We start from the raw sequence: 24168 nt of genomic DNA on the forward strand, positions 1-24168 counted from the left end.
CGGCAGCATAGGGGCTAAGCTAACTGGTCTAGAGACATGAAATACATCAAGGATTCTGTTTCAGTCTAATTGGAGTAATTTGCTAAGGGAATGAATTGGATCTGATTAATTCTACCTACTGCATAAGGGATCAATTGTAAAAGGGAGGCGATAGCTTGAGTTCCTAATTTAGAAATGAAGCCTGGGAAGAAAAGATTCTTTCTTGGCACAAGAGTTATGACAACTAAAAGAATTGTAGAAATGATTTCAGAAACTGGGAAAAAGAACTCTAACTGGAGAATGAAGAAGAATCACAGATGGCCCAGTTCCAAGAGACTGGTAGGAAAATATGACTAATGCAGATGTAATAAAGATAAGCAAAGAGATGAATGTGACTAAGGCCTATAAACCAAGAGGCATAATTAGATGCACCACATTTCTAGTTTTCCCATTATTTTGAAAAGCTCAGTTTGATTTATCTTTAAATATTTTTGGGAGAAACTTACTTTTTTTCTATCCAATCTAGGTGCAACTCTGCTATCTTGAGAATCAGACTGGTTGATTTCTGGGTTGGTATCAAGTAATCTTTGCATTGCTCGGTCCCGATCAAATGCAGTTACATAAAAAAGCATTTGCCGGGTATCAAAAGGGAAGAAAAATGGGCTGTAAAAAGATGCGATATAAATTTATTATCTGAATTAGAATCAGAAATCATAAAAAAACCCTATATTAGAAACAACTTTTGATATGATACAGAATAATACTTATAAAAATAACCAATAAAAATGGTCTAGGTAAACTAATTTTGAAGAATCTCCATAATTCTTGTATGAAATTTGCAGGTGATCGAGTAATAACGCATTAAGTAGCCTTTCACTGTGAAATCAAATTCAACCATTAAAATTCTACATTTGAAATCAAGTCTATCCAAGATCATGTTTAATCTACCCAAAGACCTTTAGAAAGTGTAACATGACTAGTGACGATTAAATTTTAAAACATGATCCCCACTTTATGAGGCTGCTAAGCCACCCTCATTCCACATGGCTTTACTAGGTCATGATTTTCCTCTTAGCTTCAGCATTTCAAAGTCACTCAAAGCTGCAAAAGGCAGCTGATTTTCAAAGAACAAACCTGCAATAGTAACACAGGCCGTGCTGCCTCCTAATGTATGATTTTGGTAGTTCTTGACACAGAGCTACCAAGAGCACTTCCTGTGATGATCTGAATGTTCAACATGTTTCTTTTTCATACAGGTAGCCATGTGAGGATGTGGCTAGTGTGACTAAAAATGTCAATTACTAATTTTATTTAAATTATCTTAGATGTAAACAGCCATGAGTGGCTAGTGGCTACTGCATTGATCAGTGCAGTTCTACATCTAAGAATGTCGGTATAGACCCAAAAGGGCTCAGACACTCAACCAACTCCACCTTTGGAGTCCAATTGTATCCTGGCAGAGGAGCTGCACTTCCTCGAACGTCCCTGTGTCCCTTCCCATTTCATATATACAGACACATACTCTCAAGCAGATCTAGTGGATGCTAAAGCTATACTATGAAGCAAGCTATGACCAAATACCATAATACTACTGAAAACATTTAAATAGATTCACTACTAAAGTCTAGGTTTTTGCCGCAAAATGTATTAAGACCAACACAATAATTGTTACAGGCCACCGTTACAAAAGTGACAGTCTTACCAGGTTTTTCCTAGTTCAGTAAGCCACGTTGGGATGTTTCCTGTCATGATCACTAAAGGGTCTTGAAGCTGCCTATTTGCTTTTGCTGTCAACTTACTGTTATTAAATTCACTAGTTGGAATAACCTCCTTGCACATTGCATTCTGTAAAATGTTAAAAAAAAGAACAGTCTACATGTAGTAAAATAGTAGGATTATATTCACTATCTCTTTCTTTACCCCAAATATGCATGCAGAATGCCTAGGTTTCACTGGCAGGCTTCCAATATGCAATACATAACTTCTCACTGCAGTGTCCCAACCCAAATGACAATTTCTACAATGCGTATCTGAAGCACCCCAACCCCCACATGCCAATGGTACTGGCTCAGCCACTGATGTGGCAGCTGTTTTATTCTTCATTTTTCCCTGCGTCATGTAATACCAAAGACCACATTTAACTTGCACCCAGCTTTTTATTTAATGTACACCTTACCTTAGATAAATGAACTTTAGGTTAATATACCTAAAGAATTTTTACTACGATAAAATCATGTTCAATTTCATGTTGTAGCTTAATTTAATAAATTTACAGCTAGAGAATATTTTGTAAGTCTGCTAAAAGAATGAATCAAAAACCGCAGGCCAGGAAAAAAGAGTGGGGGAGAAGTTCCCACTGATGAGAACATTGTACTTCACTGGGCCAGGATCCCTGCATTTAGCTGAATCACTGTTTCTGTTTCTAGTACAACAGAAAATTCATAAATCACTAGACAGAAACTATGTAATGAATAACATATCATGGAAAACTTCAAAAACAGGCAATTTTACTCACATCATACAAGTAATACCAGTATCGACTGATGGCATGTAAAACTCTTAAAAGAAGAATCACATCTAACGACGGGTCTTCAAAAGTTATATTTTCCGGTGGTGTGGGTATGAGGTAAACTTCTAAAGGATTTGATACTGATGGGCACACTCCATCTAGAGGGCAAAAGATCAAAGTTAAAAACGCTAAGCCAATGGAGCCACTGTCTGTCATCTTACCATGCTTACACCAGTAACCATAACTTGTCATGATTTAATGCTTGGTATCTTATTAGTAGGGTTATTGACAGCTTGAACATTTTTTTCTTTTTTATCTCATATATAAATCATGCATGCCTATGAAAATTACTTTCCCTCTCATACCCAAATAAATATTGTAAAGGAGAAAAACTGCCTAGTTTCTGGTATACCAGAAACAATAGCAAACAATAAAATGGCCAAAGAGGAGTAAAAACAAAACGTATATTTAAGTTCACTGTTACAGAAATTTCCTGTATTTTTTAGATATAGCTTAAAACAACAGCCATATAAAATAGACCAATATTCCCAAATTGTAAATCTGATAAAAAGAGACTTGGTTATTTATTCAAAAGCTTAGGATAAGATAGATTTTGATAGTTTCCAAATAGGATTTATGATTCCTTTGTTCTTATATTTCACTAATAGCATTAAAATAACAACAAAAAAGTGAGAGATTGAAAGTGTTGCCATTTACTTTTACTGAGCAAAGGAATTAAAAATTACAACACTATCACTGCATAAAAGGGCAATTTTTAACACCAATAATATAACATCTCAAAATAAAGACCCTTTGGAAAAGAACTCAGCTTTATGAAAATAATGGCTACAATGCCCTTATTTCTGTGGACCAGGAAAAATGTCATCAACTGACACCAGTGTTTAGAAATCAGTGTGAGGGCATGTCCCCAAAGAATGACAATGCAGATTAACACGAAGGCCATCATATATGTAAAAACAAGAGGAAGGAAACCAGCAAAACTGACCGGAAAAAAATACTAAAAAAGAAGTCACCTAGGAGATGCAACTACCTTCTGTAGTCATTACTATATTACCTGGAAAAACTTTTTATTCTTTCTGTAATTATTAGATTTTACTACTCTAATGAACAGCAATAAAAATTGAGGGGCAACCTGCCAATGACCAGGCTCTTCTTCAGTGAATCTGTTCTATTAATGAATTTGTTTTAGCCTTAATGAAAACATGAGCTCTTCATGAAAAGAATGTAAGAGTTTTTCCCCATTTTCTTTCCAACTTAATTTTGCAGATACTTAATATTTCATTTTTAGACATGCAAGTCAAGGGTTTGATTGTATCACTCAAATGTTTGTAGTATTCCACTTTTTTCTAAACTATATTCAAAGATTGTATTAACACTACTAGATACAAATAAACCATGGCTTTAAGACCATAAAGACAGAAAGACTACTGCCCCATGGCAACCCATTTTCCCCTTCACATATCGACGTACCGTGCCATAACTCATCATGCTTTTTTGCATTTCTAGGAGAAGTTTTTGTTGGAGCTGTTTGGGCTCTTCCTCTTTTACCACCAACACAATCTTTATTACTTTCTTCATCCTCTCTCACGGGTTTGTACCTAAAGTGACAGGGATGTAGATAAACCAAAAACAGATTTTAAAACTGTAAATTATCCTACGAGGCCAAAGAGCAAACCACAGACACCAAAGTTACCAGAAAACTCTCTGAGATCTAGCCTCTCTCCACAGTTATGGATTCAGAGAATCACCAATCGCACTGCTTCCTAGCAGAGACCACCATCCTAGCAGGGACCATTGGAGAAACTCAAGCGGTAGTTCTGAGAAGAATGGCTCTCTTTAAATGTTAAGCAGCAAGCATTCACAAACAATGCAGGAAGCTGCATCCAAATGTATCTACGGGTGCAGAGATGCCAAACTTCCCATTACCTAAAGGAACATCTTCTTATGAAGACATTTTTGTCTTATTTAAAGACCTGAAATGAATCTAGAAAAGTAGATATAATTACGGCCCACAAATATGTTTTCTAGTAGTCTTAACGAGGAAGCTAAATACATACATGCATGCGCACACACACAAGATAAAATATTTGAGAAGGGCTGTTAATAATAAAATATAGGATTTAGGGTCCCCTCTCCTTATGCAATATGATTTCCAAAACACATGAACAGTGTCGAAGTTGGTGAAAAACCACTTACCATATTGTATGAGTCTTTGTCCAAATACCAGCTCTTCCTAGGGGGTTGCTCTCATCATCCGTGGATTCCCTTTCATCTTCAGCCTGTACACTGAACTGCCGGACTGCCTGATACACAGTCATATTATACGGGAGCAAATGTTCTCCAATGTAAAACTGTAGCCTGTGTCTTACATTTCCTGAATTTAAGAACTGAGCAGCCTGAATAAAGCAAAACAAAATCCATGTCAGCTATAGGCTCTGCACATTACACAAGACAATATGGTGGGAATAGTACCTTACCAGAGACTCGTCTATTTCCTCATCGGAGCCATCATCATCGCTGTCTTCATCATCTTCTCTCACTCTCCCATACCCTAGGGACCCAAGAAGGCTGTTCAACTCCAGCAATTTTACATGCCAAAGAAATGCCTGTATATACTGTTAAACTAACAGTCTAAGAAAAATGTGTATGTTACACTTTGATCTATGAAGCAGAAATACCTAAAAAAAAAAACTATCAAATACAAAATATCATTTCTACCATATTACAACAAGAAAAATTAACTCATCACCCAAGTAAGCAGTCAACCCCTACTAAGTTAAACATACCACATATAAAATAAATGACAGGAACACAAGTTCCTGATGCTATTTCAACAGAGGGATAGCAATAAATGGGAATCATTTATATATCCCTTACTGTATTTCATCCCAAATGTACATATAAACACACAACATACACATACGAAGAGTACCTCTAACTACAAGGTATCGCTCGATAGCTTGTACCAAAGCCAGGGGGTCAATCTTGACAGGTCCACCCTTCCACTGCTTCACATTTGCACAGTCTGGATGTCTTTGTAACTGGCATTTTAACTGATGTGTGTTGAAAAATTTTAAAGCCTGTGATCCTCTGTTAAGAGAAAAGCTCAAGATAATTTGTGAAAAAAAGTTATTCTACTATTTTCAAAATCAACAAACATTAATTCAAATAAAAGCAAGATAATACCAACTGTGCATTTTCTTAAGGCACAAAGTAAACACTTACCAGTTACGAGCAATTCAAGTAATTTAGTAAAACTCATTATAAAATAAAAGAGGGTATGTATGCATGCATATGAAAACATTAAATCAACATTTGATCTCTGTCATGAACCATGTGAGCAGAAATACCTTATCACAGAGATTTAATTACTTCTCTGGAATAAAAATTCTTCAGCAATTTGAGCATGCTCATGTCTGCAATGTTTTGCTGTTGCCTACTGAATTCTATTTATTTATAAACAAAACAAAAAAACGTTTTTGCTTTCAATGATTTCAGCTATAAAATTACTTTAAAAACTAATCTTTATACTTTGCCGTATTATATAAAAACATTTTTTATTGAAGTATAGCTGGTACACAATATTATATTCGTTTCAGGTAGACCAATTTTGCTATATTCTTTTGAATGAAGCAGTTTAATAGCTACACCAGTCTAAACGTAGTAAAGATATTTAACTGCTCATGTCAGGAAAGGGCTGGCTTTCCTGACAAGGAAGATACAGACTAGCTTAAAATGTGGTTATCTATAAGGCAAATGGGGTATGAGAAAGAATACTTCATTATAATGATATATACATATCAATATATGTAAACCGTTATTTTATGCAATTTGGATAAAAATGAAAAGCTTCACAGTTTTCTCAGGCACAGCTGAAAATGTCCCCTTATTTCATAAAATATTCCAGTATCGTACAGGGATCAAAAATGAATACCATTCTACACTAAATTTCAAAGCAGACAAAAACCTATTCCACGCTGATCACTATATTCAATGATGTATATTGTTTTATTTCAATCACAATGTAAACGTTTTAAAAACACACCAGATTGTGTATTTTAAAACTAATTTTTTTAAAAACTGATTTCTTATTTCCCAGGTTTCTAGGCATAATATTCTAGGAAGCTTATAACATTATATAAAACACAACAATTAACTCCTACAATGAATTCTTTCTATAGCACCTCACGAGTTCTATAAAACTACTATATTATTGAAAATAAAATAGTAGTTTTATTAAGCTTTAATAAAACAGCAAAACCTCAAAGTAAATACTTATCTGTTAAAACCTATCAAAATACAAAGTTATAAGCACTTGTATCACATATGAAATCACATTACTGTACACAGAATGTATATTTTTTATTATCCATACCCACGAAGTTCTTGAAGAAAAAGCTTTATATGGTCAAGAGTATATCAATTTAAGGAAAACTAAGCCTATTACAAGTTACCAATAGTCACTGGGTTACATATTTTTAAAACATGTTTTAGAAACCTTGTGATTTTAAAGATAAATAGCATTTGATTCACTATTTAAAGTACTCAACAACTTCTTCAACCATTATAGCTAAATGTTCTTCAGACAGATGAAGACATTACCAGGCCGCTTGCCACTTTTCAACAAGATTAATTAAGCACAGTCCAAGGGCAAGGGCATACTCAGGCCATGATCCTTACCTGCCTCCTGTCCCATTTCCACTGGGGAAGTCATGCACTTTGACTGGAAATTGCTCCATCTGGCTGAGGCAGTTGTTCATCTTGTGAACCAATGCCAACAAAGGTGCATTACCCAATGGCTCTACTCTTCCAATGGGCTCTTCTCCAGGAAGCTAAAGTTATAAATAAACCAATAGGTTAAACAAGGCCTCTTGAAAACGGCACACTCCTCTCAAGAAAATTTAACAGGCAGTTTTACAAAAGGGAAATATTCATCTATTCTCTTATATCTTTTCCGATGATTTTGTTAGAACAATGTTTTCAAATACATTATTTCAACAAAAACACTCTTGGTGGCAAAACCTGACTAAGACAGGTATGACATGATTCGCAGTCTTTATTTACCTTTATTTAGTAAAAATATTCACGTTTTTGCCACAAAAATATTTATGTGTATAGAGTGCTATTTAGAATCCACTGGGGACATCAGGCAACATCCGGGTTATGCATTGTATTGTAGAACTCTTGAAACCCATACAGCCCCAAGGAGTTTAAGGTAAGAGATTACACCTGTATGTAATCTTAAGCATGGTATAAGACTACATCCAGTATTGCCACACACATAACAACTCACTAATAAATATCAACTCTGTTTAAGATAACCCCACAAATTAAAACAAGCAGTGCTTAAATGCCTACAAACACTGGAAGGCATGGTGAAATAGTTTCATGAACACATAGGACCGTTATCCTTAGTCCTATACACAGATGAGCCAGAAACTTTCCTAAAGGTGCCTTCTCTTAAGCAGTTATAAACGAGTAGTGTAACATCAGTGGAGTCCAAGGGTAGTTATTCTCTTGCTTTCATTCACTGAGGGTAAAGGGAGGGAAGCTACTCTGAATTCCGGCCTTGTAATCCACATTGTAAATGTGACCAAGCACTCTGGAATGGAATTGTTAACCATGTTTCCCCGAAAATAAGACCTAGCCAGACAATCAGCTCTAATGCATCTTTTGGAGCGAAAGTTAATATGAGACCCAGTCTTATTTTACTATAAGACCCGGTATCATATCATATCATATCATATCACATCATATATCATATCATAATCATATCATAATCATATCATATCATATCATATCAATCATATCATATCATATCATATCATATCATATCATATCATATCATACCAGGTCTTAAGTTTTGCTCCAAAGGACGCATTAGAGCTGACTGTCTGGCTAGGTCTTATTTTCGGGGAAACACAGTAGTACACACAGTCCCTGACTTAACATGATTCAACTTACAATTTTTCAACTTTGCAATGGTATGAAAGCGCTATCAATTCAGTAGAAACCATACTGTGAATTTTGATCTTTTCCGGGGCTAGTGATATGCGGTACGATCCTCTCCCATGATGCTGAGTGACCACGAGGGTAAACTACCGATACTCTTCAGTGTGTTATGTTGCCAACATTTTTCGGATATTGTGTTCTGAGCATGTTTAAGGGAAGACAGGACGAAGCTAAGATGTTCGGTCGGTGAAGCTATGTTATTAAATGCATTTTCAACTTACACATTTTCAGCTTACGACAGTTTATTGGAATATAAGCCCATTGTAAGTCAGGAAGCATCTATACTGTTTTACACACAAAAACAAAGACTCACGATATAGCGACCATAGAAAATTTGGCACTAGCTTCATTAAATCATCATTTCCTTGTTATACTGTTTACTTGATATATGAAAGACCAAAAAATCCCAACTGTATATAAAAGCAAGCTAGAAACTTTACCTCAATATCTTGACCAAAACCTACTGGGATGAAAAGATATACACATTAGTGAACAATGATTCTTATAATAAAATACACAAGCATTATTAGATAACTTACTGGAGAAGAAAAAAATACATGAAGAAATCTCTTTAATCTGATCTCTCTGCTCACGGCATCCTTTTCACTTTTAGATGTCAAATAAAGCAACAGCTGCTTCACAAATCCACTATGTTGGATTTCAAATGATGAAACATCTGACTCTGAGACTATGCTACGGATTTCTACAAGGCACTCAGCTCCACCATCCACCTGAAAAGAGTTAGGAACAGTATTTCTATATTGAATTAAACAGCCCCTACTAAATGTACAATTTATATTTCCCCAAATGAAATCTAATACATTCTCAACACCTTTAAAAGGGGGAGAGCGGATGGTGCATTCTTGGTAGATCCTTGTAAGATATGATCTCACACACACACACAAACACAACACACTTACAAAATGTGAACTGTTTCATAACAGAAAACCAATGTTCGCAATAACATAATAAAGAAAAATTTTCACAATTCAACCAATGTAGTCTTATTAAAAAAAAAAAAAAGTCAGAGGATGAGAATACAAATTATGGAATATAGAGCTATAATACCAGAATGGAAAGATAAAACAAGACACAAGGTACAGCTTTAAATTAATATATTTAAAATCTGAATGAAATAATTTCTTAGAAAATCTGTACTACTCAAATTGCTCAAAGTACATCAAAAACGTAGAAAGATGAAGAATCAGATGACATATAAAAGGCTTAATAAACCTCTACCCCCCCTGACTTTTATCAGAACCCAGGTGGAGAGGAGTTAAGGAGTGTCGTATTAACTCTAGTACCTGTAGGTGAAGAGGACTGAAAGGAGAGGAGATGTGCTGGAGGGACATTTCTGAAGTTTCTTCATTTGTCAAGAAATATGGGATGTGAAGGAAAGAAAAGTGAAAGATGAGATTTCTGGTACATTTAATGAGAAAATGATGGAGCACGAAAGTCCAGGGACAAGTTAAAGAAATGTCTGTGCTAAAGGTACATATCTGGCTAAAAAGTCAATCTATGAGTTTAATCGGTAGAAAGCCAGAGCCATCAAGAAAAGAACAGCAAGACAGAGAGATGTCGAAGCATGAAGAAGGAACAGCCAGCAGGACACGGTGGACTCGGTACCTGGAGGTTGAGTTGTTCGGTTGCAGCACAAAGTCTCTGCAGGACGTTCAGTGCGGGGTTGCTCCCATCCATGTTCTCAGAACTGAAGTAACGCTCAACAAATTTATGTGCCTGCTCCTTAATCCAACCTTTAATTTTTTCTCTGCGAGAAGGAAAACGGAAATATTAAAGTCTTAGCATACACAGAAAGGACTTTACTTTATAACTTCTGCTCCAAGGCAAAAAGCTGCTACATTTATAATTCTTTCTGGCCTATGCTTACAGGCTAGTAAGTTCAGACTCCACATTAACCAAATTAATTTTTCACTTTGAAAATGGGCTAAGATGTACCTAGAGAATGCACAGGTTCTTAAAATACATGTCAGGTCAGTGCATGAAGGGTAAATAGAAAGTTCTAACTTCCTGGGACTCTACAAAGTAACAGTTGCATTAAGTGATTGCATAAGTTGAAAGCGATTTTATGACTGTTTTGTAAGGTGGAAACATATCCGCATTGTCCTTTGCTTGTGTTCCCTAGAGTTCAAGTAAAATACTCTAGACCAGAAACATGTACCTGTTAGATGCAAGATCAACTACGACCTCTGAGACTCAGCTGTCTAAATTAACAAATTCTCATGGCTTCAGAAATACAACCAACCAACCATCCAAAAAGAGCCTGTTTGTTTTGCCAGTGACATTTGATATTTTCAGATTTCTTATTTGCAGAGGAAGTAATCCTGGTTGGTATGCTATATCCAGAGCCAAGAAACAAAACAATTCTCAAGGATTTTAAAGAAATAATTTGTAAAAGCCATAAATAGGCCTTCAAACCACCAGTTTAGCTGGTAATTTTCTAAGTTCCCAAAAAAGCCTCTACTCCTAGGATCCAAAAGTTGTAAGGAGTAGACGAAGGGTACCATAAAAGTGTGTCTGTGTACAGAAAATGCCAGTTTTCCCTTATCTAGAACAAAATTGAGGAAGAGATTCCATGGAGGGACATAATTTGTTTGTTTTGAACATACATGACTCCTAGCAGCTAGAGATCTCAATGAGAGTTTTAAAATATACGACTAGAACTCAAGAGAAACCCAGACACAGGGTTCAAGAATCGAGAACCTACTGCATCCTTGAGCCATGCCACTTCTGAGCATAAATTCAAGGTCTGTGTTCATGTTTCATCTCCATATAATAAATGTGCTGACTGAAATAATGTTCTGTTTTCCTATTCTGACACCAGAATGCAGAATAACCCCACCTCACCTATTATTGGAGATGGTGTCCTTTGAAGCGGCCCTGGCAAGACCACTAACTCCCGCAGTTCGTGCCGGTTCGATGTTGTTGCTGTTGGACTGTGCGCTTAACCTTCCCCACGTTTTTGGATTCAAGCTTGCCAGGAAAGAAGATTTAGGTGACTGAGTAGTGGTGGGACTTTTAGCTATGAAAAGAGAGAATGACAGTTACATCATTTTAGGAAAACTGATGAAAACCAACTGCATTTTAAGATTCCCATTTTTACTAGATTAAGTAGCTGAAAGAACTAAGGAGACTGGGTATCAGGAGACTCAGGTGTACTTCAAAGCTACGGTATCAGCAGTTTTAATGAAGTACGTGTCTTTATCAGCTGCCATCTCCCCTTTACCTCCCCCCGTTTCATCCAATCAATTACCTTGATTGTCTACTTTGTCATCATCTCTTGGAGGTGAATACTTTGGCCTTCTTGGCCCTCGTTTTGGCAGTCGTTTTCTCTTTAGAACATCACTTAGTCGACTATCACATGGGAAAATATGGGATAAGTTTAGCAATGACCACGATTTATTAGCATTACTCACTGAAAAGCTAAAATGGCAGAAACAATCAGTTATAAAACATTGCCATAACAGGGTATCTTGCTTTTAGTGATTATTTAATGCCAACTCTGTGCCAGTCATGTTCTGAAGGTGTACAGACACAGAAAATGATTAGTGCAGAAAATAACTAGCTGTTTGACTGTACTGAACTACTACAAATAAAACCAATTAGAAGATCTGATTAATCCTGTGATAAAATGTAGTACATACAGAAAACTACATAAAACATGTATACAATGCAAAGAATCAATATCAAAAAGAATTGAGCAACCACAAACTAGAAAAATGTTAAATCTGAGCACCATATGTCTTTGCTAACCTAAATGACAAGTACATGGCATCGAGTGTTAGCATTACCAAAATACTTCTCGATATTACCCAAAGTAATTTCATGGTGAGCAACAGCAATAACATTCCAAATAAATACATTAGTGATTATTTTTAATCCAAAATTACCTATGAACAGATCTAGCAAGTGATAGTGTGAATAACCTATATTGAATTAGAACATATGAAACAGGACATTCGTAGCCCTTGTGTGTTATTTTCACTATTCTTATCAACACTAGAAATAGTTTGAAATAGCAATAGATTCTTAGAATAACAACAAAGCTAGGTAGGTAGAAAAGACGAAAAATGTTCTGGTTCAGTTGGTCTGTGACCCAAATAAAATTAGAAAAATTGAAAATTTCTTCCAACATCTGCCACATCTATTTAAAACACTTCAGGAAAAGTGAACTTTCAAAGAATAAATTTAAATATGATTGGACAATTCCTTCTTTACAAATTTATACGAATTTTTCATTTGAAATCATTTTAGAAGGGAATAGGATCACTTAAAACTTCAGGTATTTTAAGAAAAAGATTCTTTCCTTTTTGTCTAGAATTATCAACTGTTAGAACCTACAATCAAGTCTAACTCCTTAATTTAAGGGACTCAGAAATACTGCATTTGTCTGAATTGTGTCACATTTCACCAAATGCCTGTGATATATGGTAAAATGCTGCATAACTTAAGGTTACAGCAGCAGCTAGCAGGGAAGGAGTGAGGGAGAGAGTGGGTTGGGGAGGAATCAGAGAGGCATTCAAGGCTGCGAGGGCATATGGAAGACAAGTCCAACTTGAGAGCAGGGAAGGTGGAAGGTCCCCAGTATTCTCCAGCACAATCTCCTTAAACTGGGCCCACGACATGGATAGCACCTAAACTCAGCAACTTCCTGAAGCAACAGCAACTGTGCCAGAAGTCCCAGAATTGCCGAAATTCCTATTTAAGCCAGAGCGGACAACTGCCAGCAGGGGGCACCAAAAGCAGCTGTGATCCTAAGCTGGCAACCTTTAGGACAACGCGACCTTGTAGTTCACAAGATTAAAGTTTTAGACCCCCTATTACAACATATTTTACCAAGATCCACTTTTCAGCTTAAAAAGAGTAAAAAGGAGTATTACCCTGAGTACCTTCTGAATTTTAGAAATGAGTTTGGTTCATCATGACCATTCATACAGCAATATTAAGTTTCTAACATTAAAGAAACAAAAACACTTTTAGAGTATGATTTGTTTCAAAACAAAATGAAAACCAACACGAGGATCTGGTAACGTTCTCAGTAGCAAAGTACAACAACGGGATTAAAACCAGATAAACAGATGCAAGAAGAGAATTTCCTTTAATTAAGAACTCCCATTATCCTTTATTAAGAGCAAAGTTCCCATCTGCCAGTTACAGATAAATGGGAAACCAGGCTTTTATCCTTTGCATTATGAAAATTCTAATTTTTAATATTTCAGTACATCAATATCTGGATGTCTCGAAACTGGTATGTATGTTGCAATACAGTAAGCAATGGACTCAGGTTATGGACTCAGAAATGAGGGCTCAATCCTGCATCTGTAGAACAAGCGTGTGACACTGTACGAGTCATTCACTTCTCTTGAGTCTTACCTTCCCTTTTATGTCAATGGAAATAGCACGTGGTTCCTAACAATGGCACAGGACAGCAAATTTGCAATAAATGTTCATTTCTCTTCCCATTCCCATTAAACATTTAACAAAATACAGATGGAAAAATACAAAGTGTGGACGCTCACTAGTATTTTACCATTTTATTCCCTGTGTGAGTCTCAGGTACCAGGGCAGAGCTAAAGGGCAAAGAGCACCAAAAAAAAAAAAAAAAAAAAAAAAACCACCACACCACTCTGACTTACCCTTGAGGGCTCAGATCTAAAGAATCATCTCTGCTGTGCTGCAAGCTGGGGGACCCCAAGTCGGCTGCGGCATTGGTGGCAGCCGTGGCTGTTCCACTGCTGACTGGTGTCGTGGACCCCAAGGATCCTGACCCATTCGTGCACGCCTTTGGTGGGCTTGTCAGCAAAGATTCCGATTCCGCCAAGTGTTTTACTTGATGCATTACACCTACACAATAATACGGATTAAAGTGTCAGTTTTAATCAGGACCGCCTACCCGCCATTACAAAATCCCTAAATGCTAACACTGTTGTGTAGGGAATGAATGAAAAATACCGGCAGATGGAAAAAAAAATTGAGGCGCCAGGGTTTTCAACTTGACTCCACTTAGAAAAGTAATAGGCAAATTCAAAATTAAAGAAAGATATTTATATTAAATATCTTCTTATATTCAAAAGCCAATCATAGGAAATTTAATAGGATTACAAGTCCTACTAGAAATTCAAAATGCCCATTATAAAAACAATAATCAATTACAGAAACAGTGCACATCTGGTTGACAGCTACAAGGGGAGAAAAAAACTACAATCATTAGTTAACTTCAATGTTACAATAAGACAAGATCACAATAATAAAAAAGAGAACACCAGCTATGAAAGGGTGGTGATTTTCACATGCTTGGAAGTGTGTAAGGAGAGCTAAACTTATTTATTAAGGCAGGGGTTCCCATCTGGGCTAGGATAATGGGAAGATGTACACGGGAGGTGGTGCAAGAACTATCAAATTGTATACAAAGGTGTGTTTGTGAATGTATGTGAGTGCATGTTCACACATTCACATTTTTCTGGGGGAACAGTCCAGAGCTTCCCAACAGATTCTATTTAAAGGAAAAAAAAAAAGCAAACTGCTTTAAAAAAAAAAAAAATCTGGATGAATTTAAACTTTAGGCATTCATTCCACAAATATTATTTGTGACAATCATATGCTAGATTCTGTGCTAGGTACTGAGAATAAAGCCATGGACAAGAAAAATGTACCCAGGGCACTACTGGCTAATGGGAAAGACACAACTTGCAAAATATTACAAATAAAGAGTGAATTGCTTATGAGAGATAAAATACAATGCTGCCGCAGCATAGAATAGGAGGATCTAACAGAAGGAAGGTTAAGATCTTCAGAAATAAGTGACATGTAAGTGGAACCTCAAAGAACAGTGGACCTAGCCAGATGCAAAGCACTAGAACCAATCAAGTATCCTCCATAGATTTCATAATGTATATGCTATCGGGGGTAGAAAATTCAATCTGATAGCACAGCTGATCCTACCAAAGTAAAAAAAATTTAAAAACCACTGAGAAAAAAGACTAATTCTGATATACTTCCAAATCAGAAAATTGGAACTGAAAGCCAATACAAAAAAATAGAATGCCAAAAACATAATATAGAATGCAAAATATAAAATAATCTAAAGCTAAACATAAAAACATATACCAAATGTTGGAGCACAGAAAACATCTATTTGTTAACCATATTATCGCTGGGAAAGGGAGAAAGTCTGCCATCTATTTTATATAAATATGTGGTGTTGAATTTTTTTTTTTTTGGAAACCCCATTGTTTTTTGAACAGAATGATAATCAATGGTGAAAACCTCTTCCCATATGATTCAACATTATTACACTAGCATGACTATTTCATTCTCACGATGTGAAGAAACAACGAAGGCAGCATAAGGAAAAGTCGTCAAAAAAAATGGAAAATAGATCATCTGCAGAAAGAACTAGGACTGTTGATAAGATGGAAGATGAAGCTAAAAGATTACTTGAAGGAAAACACCACTACGGCCTGTATCCTCACGGGACCAAAGTACCCTAAAAGAGCGTAAGAGCCACCAAGATGTTTCTGTTGATGAGAAATAACTTCTTGGAATATCTTGACAGGTTGGAAAAGGATAAAACACCCGAATGAGTGATACAGCTTCATCTTTGATTCAAAAAGAGAATAGCAAAGTATCATTTCTCCAAGCCTCAAATTAGAGGACTAGACTAATTGCATTCTGAAGATTCCAAGCCTTAAAATATTCCACCATTGACACAATGAAGCATAAAGTAATCCCTTTACAACTGTTCTGATCTACTAATAGGATTCACTGGCAAAGTCACCTCAAGGAATCTTTCTGGGCAGATGTGTATTATCAGTATAAAAAGTCAATGATTGCTTCTGGCCCATAAACATTTAAATCACCAAAACTTACTAAGTGATTATCAACTGACGGTGAATCTCATACAACCTGTATTAACATATTTATAAAAGACACACTACATGTACTTCAGTTATAAGCATGCAAATATCTTATATAAAAGGTAAGTTTAATTGCTCTACAAATTAAAACTATACTTCTGAAATACTATTAAGATTAAAAGATTAGCCATTAATTATCATAAATGACATTACCTTCTCTTCTGAAGTAAACACTAAAAATATCAGGTAACTTCTGCATTAAGATTTCTGCCATCTGAAGTGCTCCAACTACTATCTTCAGGTCTTGGCTTGATAGCATGGAAGCAATGTGACTAAAAAAAGAAAGCATTTGTATATAAAACATTTGTCTGAATTTGATAATTACTTTTGGCCATACTACTTTAAATTTGAGAGCAAAATATTTTAATTGTGAAAACAGTGCACTAAAACAAAAATTTTCCTTAAATGCTCAACTTTTGTATTTATTACTTATCAAAGGTGTGTATAAATATAAAAAGACAACAAAGGGCTGAAAATACTCCAAAAAAGTTGTTTTATGCACTTTTTCTATAACACTCAATATTTCTGAAATCACTTGCAGAGACGTGAATTTCGAAGATGCTGTCACTATTTACATGAACACACCTTGAAACAGCATGATTTTTCAGGACGTCCTTCAGAAGTTCGGCATCAGCAAAATAAATTATCCTAAGAATTGCTCTAAGGCACTTATGTCTGACCGCAGGTCCTGCTGAGGAACTATACACTTCATAAAGAACACCAAACAATGTCTTAATAAAAGACTTAGCCAGTTCCGGATCCTCTTTCATAAGCTGTGCTCGAGCATCATCCTTCTTTAATTCTGAATATCCACCTGTTAGAAATAATATACAATCCTAAAGTTACAGACTTCAGAAACAGAATAAACAATATAAAGAATTCAAGCTGATGTAATTATTTGAAACGCTATAAAATTTTTATTATAAAACAAATCAACATATCTAATGTGATCAACTGGGATCTATAAAGATACCAAAGGGATCAGTAAGACAAAATTTAGCCAGCTAGGAAACCACTCACCATTCTGGCCAGCTGAAGAGAACAAGGCACCACCACTGTGCCTCTTATCTTACTAAGATATGTTCAACAAAATACTGGGGCTATTTCAGTAGTAACCAGCTAAGCCACTGGTAAGAAATAAACAGAGTTCAAGAAATGGCCAGAAGTACGCAGTCAGAAGCTATGTTAAAACAAGATGCTCTGTGGCTTGGCTAGAGGGAATGAGATGTAGGGGAAGGACAACTGATGAAAAGTAAGGATGGTCCGAAGGCCCAAGCCAGCCCAGCACCTGTTATTATTACTGAACAAAAGCATGTACATTTGCTTACATATGCATGTGGCTGTTTTGGAGCTACACCAGCAGTGTTGAGTACAGGGACTTGCATGGCCCTTTGCAGAAAAAGTTTACCGACCCCTGTACTCTAAGCCAGAGCTGCAAAAGCAAAGGACTATATTCCTGAGAGGAATAAATGTCAGGAGCCTGAAAAAAATATCATAACCATCCATTTTTCATTCATTCAGAAGAGAATTTTGGTGGAAAAATATAAACTAAAAGGTTGGAAAGAACTATCTGATGGGTATGGGTGGATCTAAAGATAGAATAGGGTAATAGGATCAGATAAAAAAAAACGTACAGGCCAATTCTGACTAGACTCCGAGACCCTGCAAATCACTTAAGTAAAATAATCACGGGAAGATACCATGTAAGCAATATTGACTCACTCATCAATTAAAACACATAATAAAACAAACTACTACGATGCTACTGTCTTAAGCTTAATAAAGACACTCAATGAAACAATTATTTATTATTGCAAATATTATTCCCATGACAATACTACTTTTAACTCAAAGGGTACTTACTAGTGTTAGTATTGGCTAAGGGGTTAGGTTTTCTCTGAATGGCACGTGCTGTTCCCGTGTCCTCATTGATTTGCTGCATAGAATTAAAATCAATAGTATAAACTCGTCCCAGAGTGGACAAGCTTATCTCATCCTCACCGACCTGATGGGCTGCCTGAGAGTAAAGAGAGAGAAACCTTGAATATAACCATGGAGAAATGTATTAACTTAAGACACAGTGGGGACCCTCCATAAATACTAACTTACATATTTATTTCATCAGGTTTTAGAAGGTGAAAGTAACAGAATACGGAAAATTTAATGGTGTGGATGCAACAAAACTCATTCATTAAATGAATCATTTTCAATTAAACACAAATATACACCACCGGCCCTATCAGGTCCCTTGAGACATAAATATAGGTAAATATCTTGATCAAAGATCCAATCATGCAGAGTCACTGACATGAAGAAGACACCATTTATATTAACAAGGCTTTCAAGACTTTGCTGATAGAAAAAAAAAATTGTTATCTATAAATTTTGGTATCGAATTCTTAGGTTAAAATTTTATTTATTTACATCATGGATTCTTAGCAGCCCACCAAAATCCTCCTTTAAACAAAATGATCCTATAAAAGTATCCTTAGGTAAACAAAAAAGATTTTACATTTAAATGATGCTCTAAGATTGGAAGGGACACAGCTGGAACTAAGAAAGGAATCCCCAGGGGTTGCAAACATTACACAGTACATTTCTAGAATGAGACAGTTTGATTCACACTGCTTCCTTCATTCTGGAAAGCCTAAAGAAGTGACAAAATATTCATTCTTATCACAGTCCAAACTGTTGGAATTCCTAGGTTGAATGGAAGACAGGACTCTTAGGAAACACAAGATAGTAAGCTAACAGTAAAAATGCAATTGTCGGAAAAATGCTAAAAAGAAAGAGTGCTTAGAGTTAGAGACCACGACCTGCTTAGACATGAGGGCTAACGATGCACAAAAGACCAGTCATAGTTAACTTCCTCATAGAAGCCGGGTGAATTTAGATGGTTTCATAAGAACTTATGATTTTATAACGTAAGTCAATGCTTTCAAAGTTTTTCAAAATTCTTTTTAGAAACAAACTGCTGGAAGACATTTTTAAAGAAGAATGCCTATTTAAGTGTGATCTAAAGATTCAAACATCACAGTCTGAAATTTGACTATATACTGAGACTTAAAGGTATCACATATTGACAATATGAGCAAATGATGTATGGCAGCTGAAATAATGCAGTCACCAACACTTCCTAAGCTAGGGCAAATATTTCCCTGACCTGAGAAATTTTTGAAATTTCAGTGCAAACTTAATATGGAAGTATGGAAATAAGAAAAAAAATCACACATAAAACCGTCACAGAAAATCACTATAAATATTTTGGTGTATTTCTTTCCTTTGTATTATTCCTCTTTTCTCTTATTTTGCTGAGCTCCCAAAAGTCACGTAATTTTGAATACTGTTTTCATTTATCATATTCCATTTTATATCATAAAAACGTGTCCCACTAAGGTCTGGTTTATATATGATACTACACATGTATCACAATTTACTTAATTGTTCACCTAGAGGTAGATATTTAAGTTTACTTCTACCTATTTGCTCTTAAAAATATTGAGCTATTTGCACGTAAATCTTTGCTTTTGAGAGATGTCTTTTGGATAGGAGATACAGGGACTTTTAGAAACAGAGAGCCTAACTCCTCCCATGTTTCCGTTCAGAAATGAGGAAACTATGGAACAAAGAATTTAAGTTACTTGCTCCCAGTCAATCAGGTAGTTAGCAGCAGAAGCAGGACTAGAACATCATGTTTTCTGACCTGAACAGAAATGAGGACCTTGTTCTCAGGAGACAAAATGAGAGAATCTTGAGTTAATTCAAAACTGAGCACATTTAAGTCCACATAACCACCCTCCCCACTCCATCCCTACACCCACTCTCCACCAAAATAGACACAATTAAACGGTACGATGAAACTACTACCTCAATGATCCGGCTGTCAATCCTGTTATAGGGATGCCAGAGGCCCCGGTCGTCCCGCCACTGCCATATCGCACCGTCTGTGTTCTGAGCATTTCCCTTCTTCAGCATGGTATCAACGGCAAAAATGCCTTCTTTTGGTAAACACGGCATAAGTTCGCTGAAAAACAAGAGTGCAATTATTTTAATAAGCAGCTTGTGAAATATTAGTGTCAGGTCTCTAAAGTAAAATACCCTCTTATACACCAGTTATTATTCGCTTGATCTTTACCAAATCAGAGACGTCAGTTCATAGAGTTCTTGAGGACTGCGTGGAACAAGATCTATCTGATCCTGACAACTTCCATTGGAGGCACCACAAAGGAGGAAGTGAAGCGTTTCTGCAATGTCTGTAAATCCAACAACAAAAAGCAAAAGCCTGTGAAACGAGTTGTATTACCTAATTTAAAAGGCAATCATTCCCTAGGGGAAAAAACAATCAATCATTTTTTTCTTTGACAATATACTACATATCAAATTCACAGTGAAAATATCCAAATGAATTGTAATAAACACCTAAAAAGAATTTTATGAAGATTTTAGCATTTCCCTTCTGAGGATTTCAGTTTGAGTCCTAACCTTCTAAGCTGGACACCTAATCACAAACCTACCCCAAAGACTTCAGGAATCTTTTATAACTTTCCTTGAGAAGCACAATGCTTTGTACAAAAGTACACTCAGCATACACCTTAACCCTCAATTCAAGTATATTCATGTATCTGTCATCAATTCAAATATATTGAAAATGTGTGGACAATAGGACAAAACAGCAAAAAAGCATCTGAATCTTACCATATTTTGTGATCAGGAAAGTCATTTCCTTACATGACGTTAAACATAGCAACTAAATACAAAATCATTAAAATATCATCTACCACGAGTTTCCATTCCCAGAAGACATCAGCTTATAGAAGAACCTGCATGAAAACCAGTTTGATGTGCAGATAGTGTGAGTGGAGGAAGCTCTCAGCCTCCACAAGTTTAATTAGTCACTCTAACAGCTACAACGTCAAGACAGGGGTGGCTCTCTTTTGGCGATCGTGTGTTTGTATACATACTATACATATGGCAAAATATAAACATTTCATTGAAAGGTTTTGTCAGTAATCAATAATGTTTGTTGTCAAGGAAGTATTCACCACTGATTTGGACAGAGTATGGAGAGTTAAATCTCTGCCCCACTGAAATTTCACAAATAGTAATTACAATTTTTAAAAATTTCTTGAAAAAGTAGTTCTGCCAACTTTCCTAAAAAATGTGAATACATGGTAATTGTACATTGTAAGTATTTATTAAATATTGTTTAAAAGATCAGAGGATGACAACAAAATGGGAAGAACCAGAAGAGGTTCATGTTTCCTTTGCATTATTGTAGTAGGAAAAAGAAAATATAAGATTAGTGCCTCTATATTATGAATGTGTGGTAAACTTCCTGGAGTATGCAAAAGAGGTGAAAATATTCATCATATTAAAAGGAAAAAACCCCAAAATGTTAAACAAGTTAGACAGCAACTATCCAAGCCAGTATTTAGGGAAATGCTGTGGCACATAGTAACAAAAGATAAAGAGTAACACGATACAACTTCAGGAAATGGTGGGCTCCTAGGGATTCTGACTACTGCCCACACAAAAAAAGTTAAATTTTCCCAAACTTATCTGGACAGAGAGCACTCTGTTCATGGCACAAGCAAAAGAGTTCCTGGAATACCAAGTTTGGGAATGATTCAATGCTTTAAGAGGAATCTTATCAATAAATCACCCCAGGAACAAGACCATTCTACAAAATTCTGTGAAAATGTGCTAATGCACAAGTAATGCAACTAAAAATAAAACTGAGCTCCCCCCAAGAAGTAGTTTAAATTATACTACTTAATTAATAATATCTGATAATTTAACAAGTTATACTACTTAGTATTGTACCTGAGGCAGTAGGACCAAAGGCTATTTTGTCAGTGAATATCATCCCAACGTAATATCCTCAGATTAGAATTATGAATATGAAATTACCCACAACTATAGGTGTTCCACACAAAAGTGATCAACACTCTACTAGCAATAACCATATTATTCCCTGAAGCCCACTGTCTTCACACATTAACTTGTGAAATTTAAGGTTTAAGAAAATAACAGTCAGTTGTAATAGCAGTGCAATAAAACTATTTCCTGCACAATGGGGTAAGGCTGGGAAGGGCTCAGATATACTGAAAAAGTAGCAAAGATCAGAGACATTCACCTGTATAAAAAGGTTCCAACTTTTTGAGGGAGGAAAGCATTCTGGAATCAGACGAAGTACTAGAAAATCTAATATTACATAATTGATACTATATAGAAAGCAATTATCTTGGGTCTTTAGCCATAAAACCACCAAGGGTAAAATTTTATTACATATACTTTAAAAATCATATGTAGGAAGCATTCCCAACACAAATTACACATTAATAGTTTTCTTCATTATTCAATGTCGATGATGTTAGCAATCTCTTCTAGTTGCTTGACTTATGTTGACTTATTAAAGGAGTTTTTTGTTAAGCCACTTTTCCTACATGCTTAAAGTAGGATAATAAAAGAGCACTTACTTTGCTTCATAAGTTGAACGGCTAAAGTTGGACAGTTGGAACACATCAGAGAAAACATGCGTACCACCATTATAAACATCCCAGAACTTAAAATTGGTGGAGTCACTACCAACAGCTGTTGAACATTTGTAAGCAGATCTTTGGAGGCAACCTGCTGGAGTAAATTCTTCATAAACACAGGGAAAAAAAAGAAACTGTTATATCACGATTCAGCAAATGTAACAACTTCATGACACTACCACCAAAGACTAAATGCTCACCTCCTCGTGCTGGAAGTTGTCCACCAGACGTGCAAAACAAAGGCAAGTGCTTTCTACTGACTTTTTGTCCTATTTTTAATAATAAAGGAAAAGAAGGTTTATTAATAAAAAACATGTTCACTGTTCTATCACCACCTTATCTTCTTCCTAACCCAAAATTATTCAAGACTGGCTGAATTAGATGTGAACTTTGAAAATGCAATGAGTCTAATCAATAACATGATTTCAAAGCCAAGAGAATCGTACTGATAGACCCTCGCTCCTCCATTAAGGCCCCAACAGATAAAAGCAAGTATACAGAAAAGGAGAACAACTTTTGTACATCACGAATTTTAATAACCGAAATAATTATGATAAAGGGAAACATCCTACCATCCTAGAAAGCAGTCCCAGTAGAAATGTTTAAATCGTGCATAAACTAAAAAATTGAAAATAGTTAAATATACGTGTGTGAGGTTTATGGATAATGTGAAAAAATAGGTATAGATTTGCTATATTCACTATGAAAACATTCTGGAAATACTATTAGAGTGGCCTCACTGATAAAATATTTTTAATAATCTACATAAGAACAAAAAGAACAATTTAATGGCTTAACAAGTGTTTTGATAGACCTTGTTTCTTAATTGATAAATGGGCTTCAGATGTGAAAAGTAGACTTGCTTGTGTAAAAATGAGAATAATTCTGGTATTATAAAAATCCTACACCTTCGTTGTCACTACTTAAGTCTAGAAAGAGCTCTACAATAACAATAGCCAACTAGTTAACTTCTCTGGTTCTCACACCTTATTTCCAAAATAAGACAGACACTGAAATCACAGCTAACTAGAGAACATATTGCTAGACCCAAAAATATTATCTCAGCCTAACAAATTTTTAAAAATAAATACATGAATGGAGCTACTTGTGTCCTGATCACCTTAGAAGCAAAACACTCCAGTGATTCATTCATTAATCATTATTTTATCTATCT

The 24168-nt window shown here is 35.7% G+C and overlaps 1 protein-coding gene across 28 annotated transcripts in view; it reads right to left on the minus strand.

Annotated features, from left to right (window-relative positions):
• Positions 1-24168, minus strand: part of TRIP12 (thyroid hormone receptor interactor 12) — a 138092-nt gene that overhangs the window by 17351 nt on the left and 96573 nt on the right. For 7 of the 28 annotated variants that reach the window (XM_074314508.2, XM_074314550.2, XM_074314567.2 and 4 more), the window contains 20 exons: positions 23195-23263; positions 22935-23100; positions 20591-20708; positions 20320-20479; positions 18319-18472; positions 17041-17269; positions 16609-16727; positions 14176-14383; positions 11793-11893; positions 11387-11561; positions 10148-10289; positions 9061-9252; positions 7190-7341; positions 5442-5614; positions 4987-5060; positions 4706-4905; positions 3980-4107; positions 2495-2646; positions 1682-1824; positions 486-642 (listed from right to left, as the gene is read on the minus strand). In XM_074314508.2, coding sequence (XP_074170609.1) covers positions 486-642; positions 1682-1824; positions 2495-2646; positions 3980-4107; positions 4706-4905; positions 4987-5060; positions 5442-5614; positions 7190-7341; positions 9061-9252; positions 10148-10289; positions 11387-11561; positions 11793-11893; positions 14176-14383; positions 16609-16727; positions 17041-17269; positions 18319-18472; positions 20320-20479; positions 20591-20708; positions 22935-23100; positions 23195-23263 — 3012 coding nt within the window. The remainder of the gene's footprint in view (positions 1-485; positions 643-1681; positions 1825-2494; positions 2647-3979; positions 4108-4705; positions 4906-4986; positions 5061-5441; positions 5615-7189; positions 7342-9060; positions 9253-10147; positions 10290-11386; positions 11562-11792; positions 11894-14175; positions 14384-16608; positions 16728-17040; positions 17270-18318; positions 18473-20319; positions 20480-20590; positions 20709-22934; positions 23101-23194; positions 23264-24168) is intronic. The other 21 variants (XM_074314554.2, XM_074314599.2, XM_074314577.2 and 18 more) reach the window with 7 other exon arrangements.

This window comes from Rhinolophus sinicus, chromosome 17 (genome assembly GCF_057876585.1).
Source record: "Rhinolophus sinicus isolate RSI-liver-muscle chromosome 17, RSI-T2T, whole genome shotgun sequence".
Classification (NCBI taxonomy): Eukaryota; Metazoa; Chordata; class Mammalia; order Chiroptera; family Rhinolophidae; genus Rhinolophus; species Rhinolophus sinicus.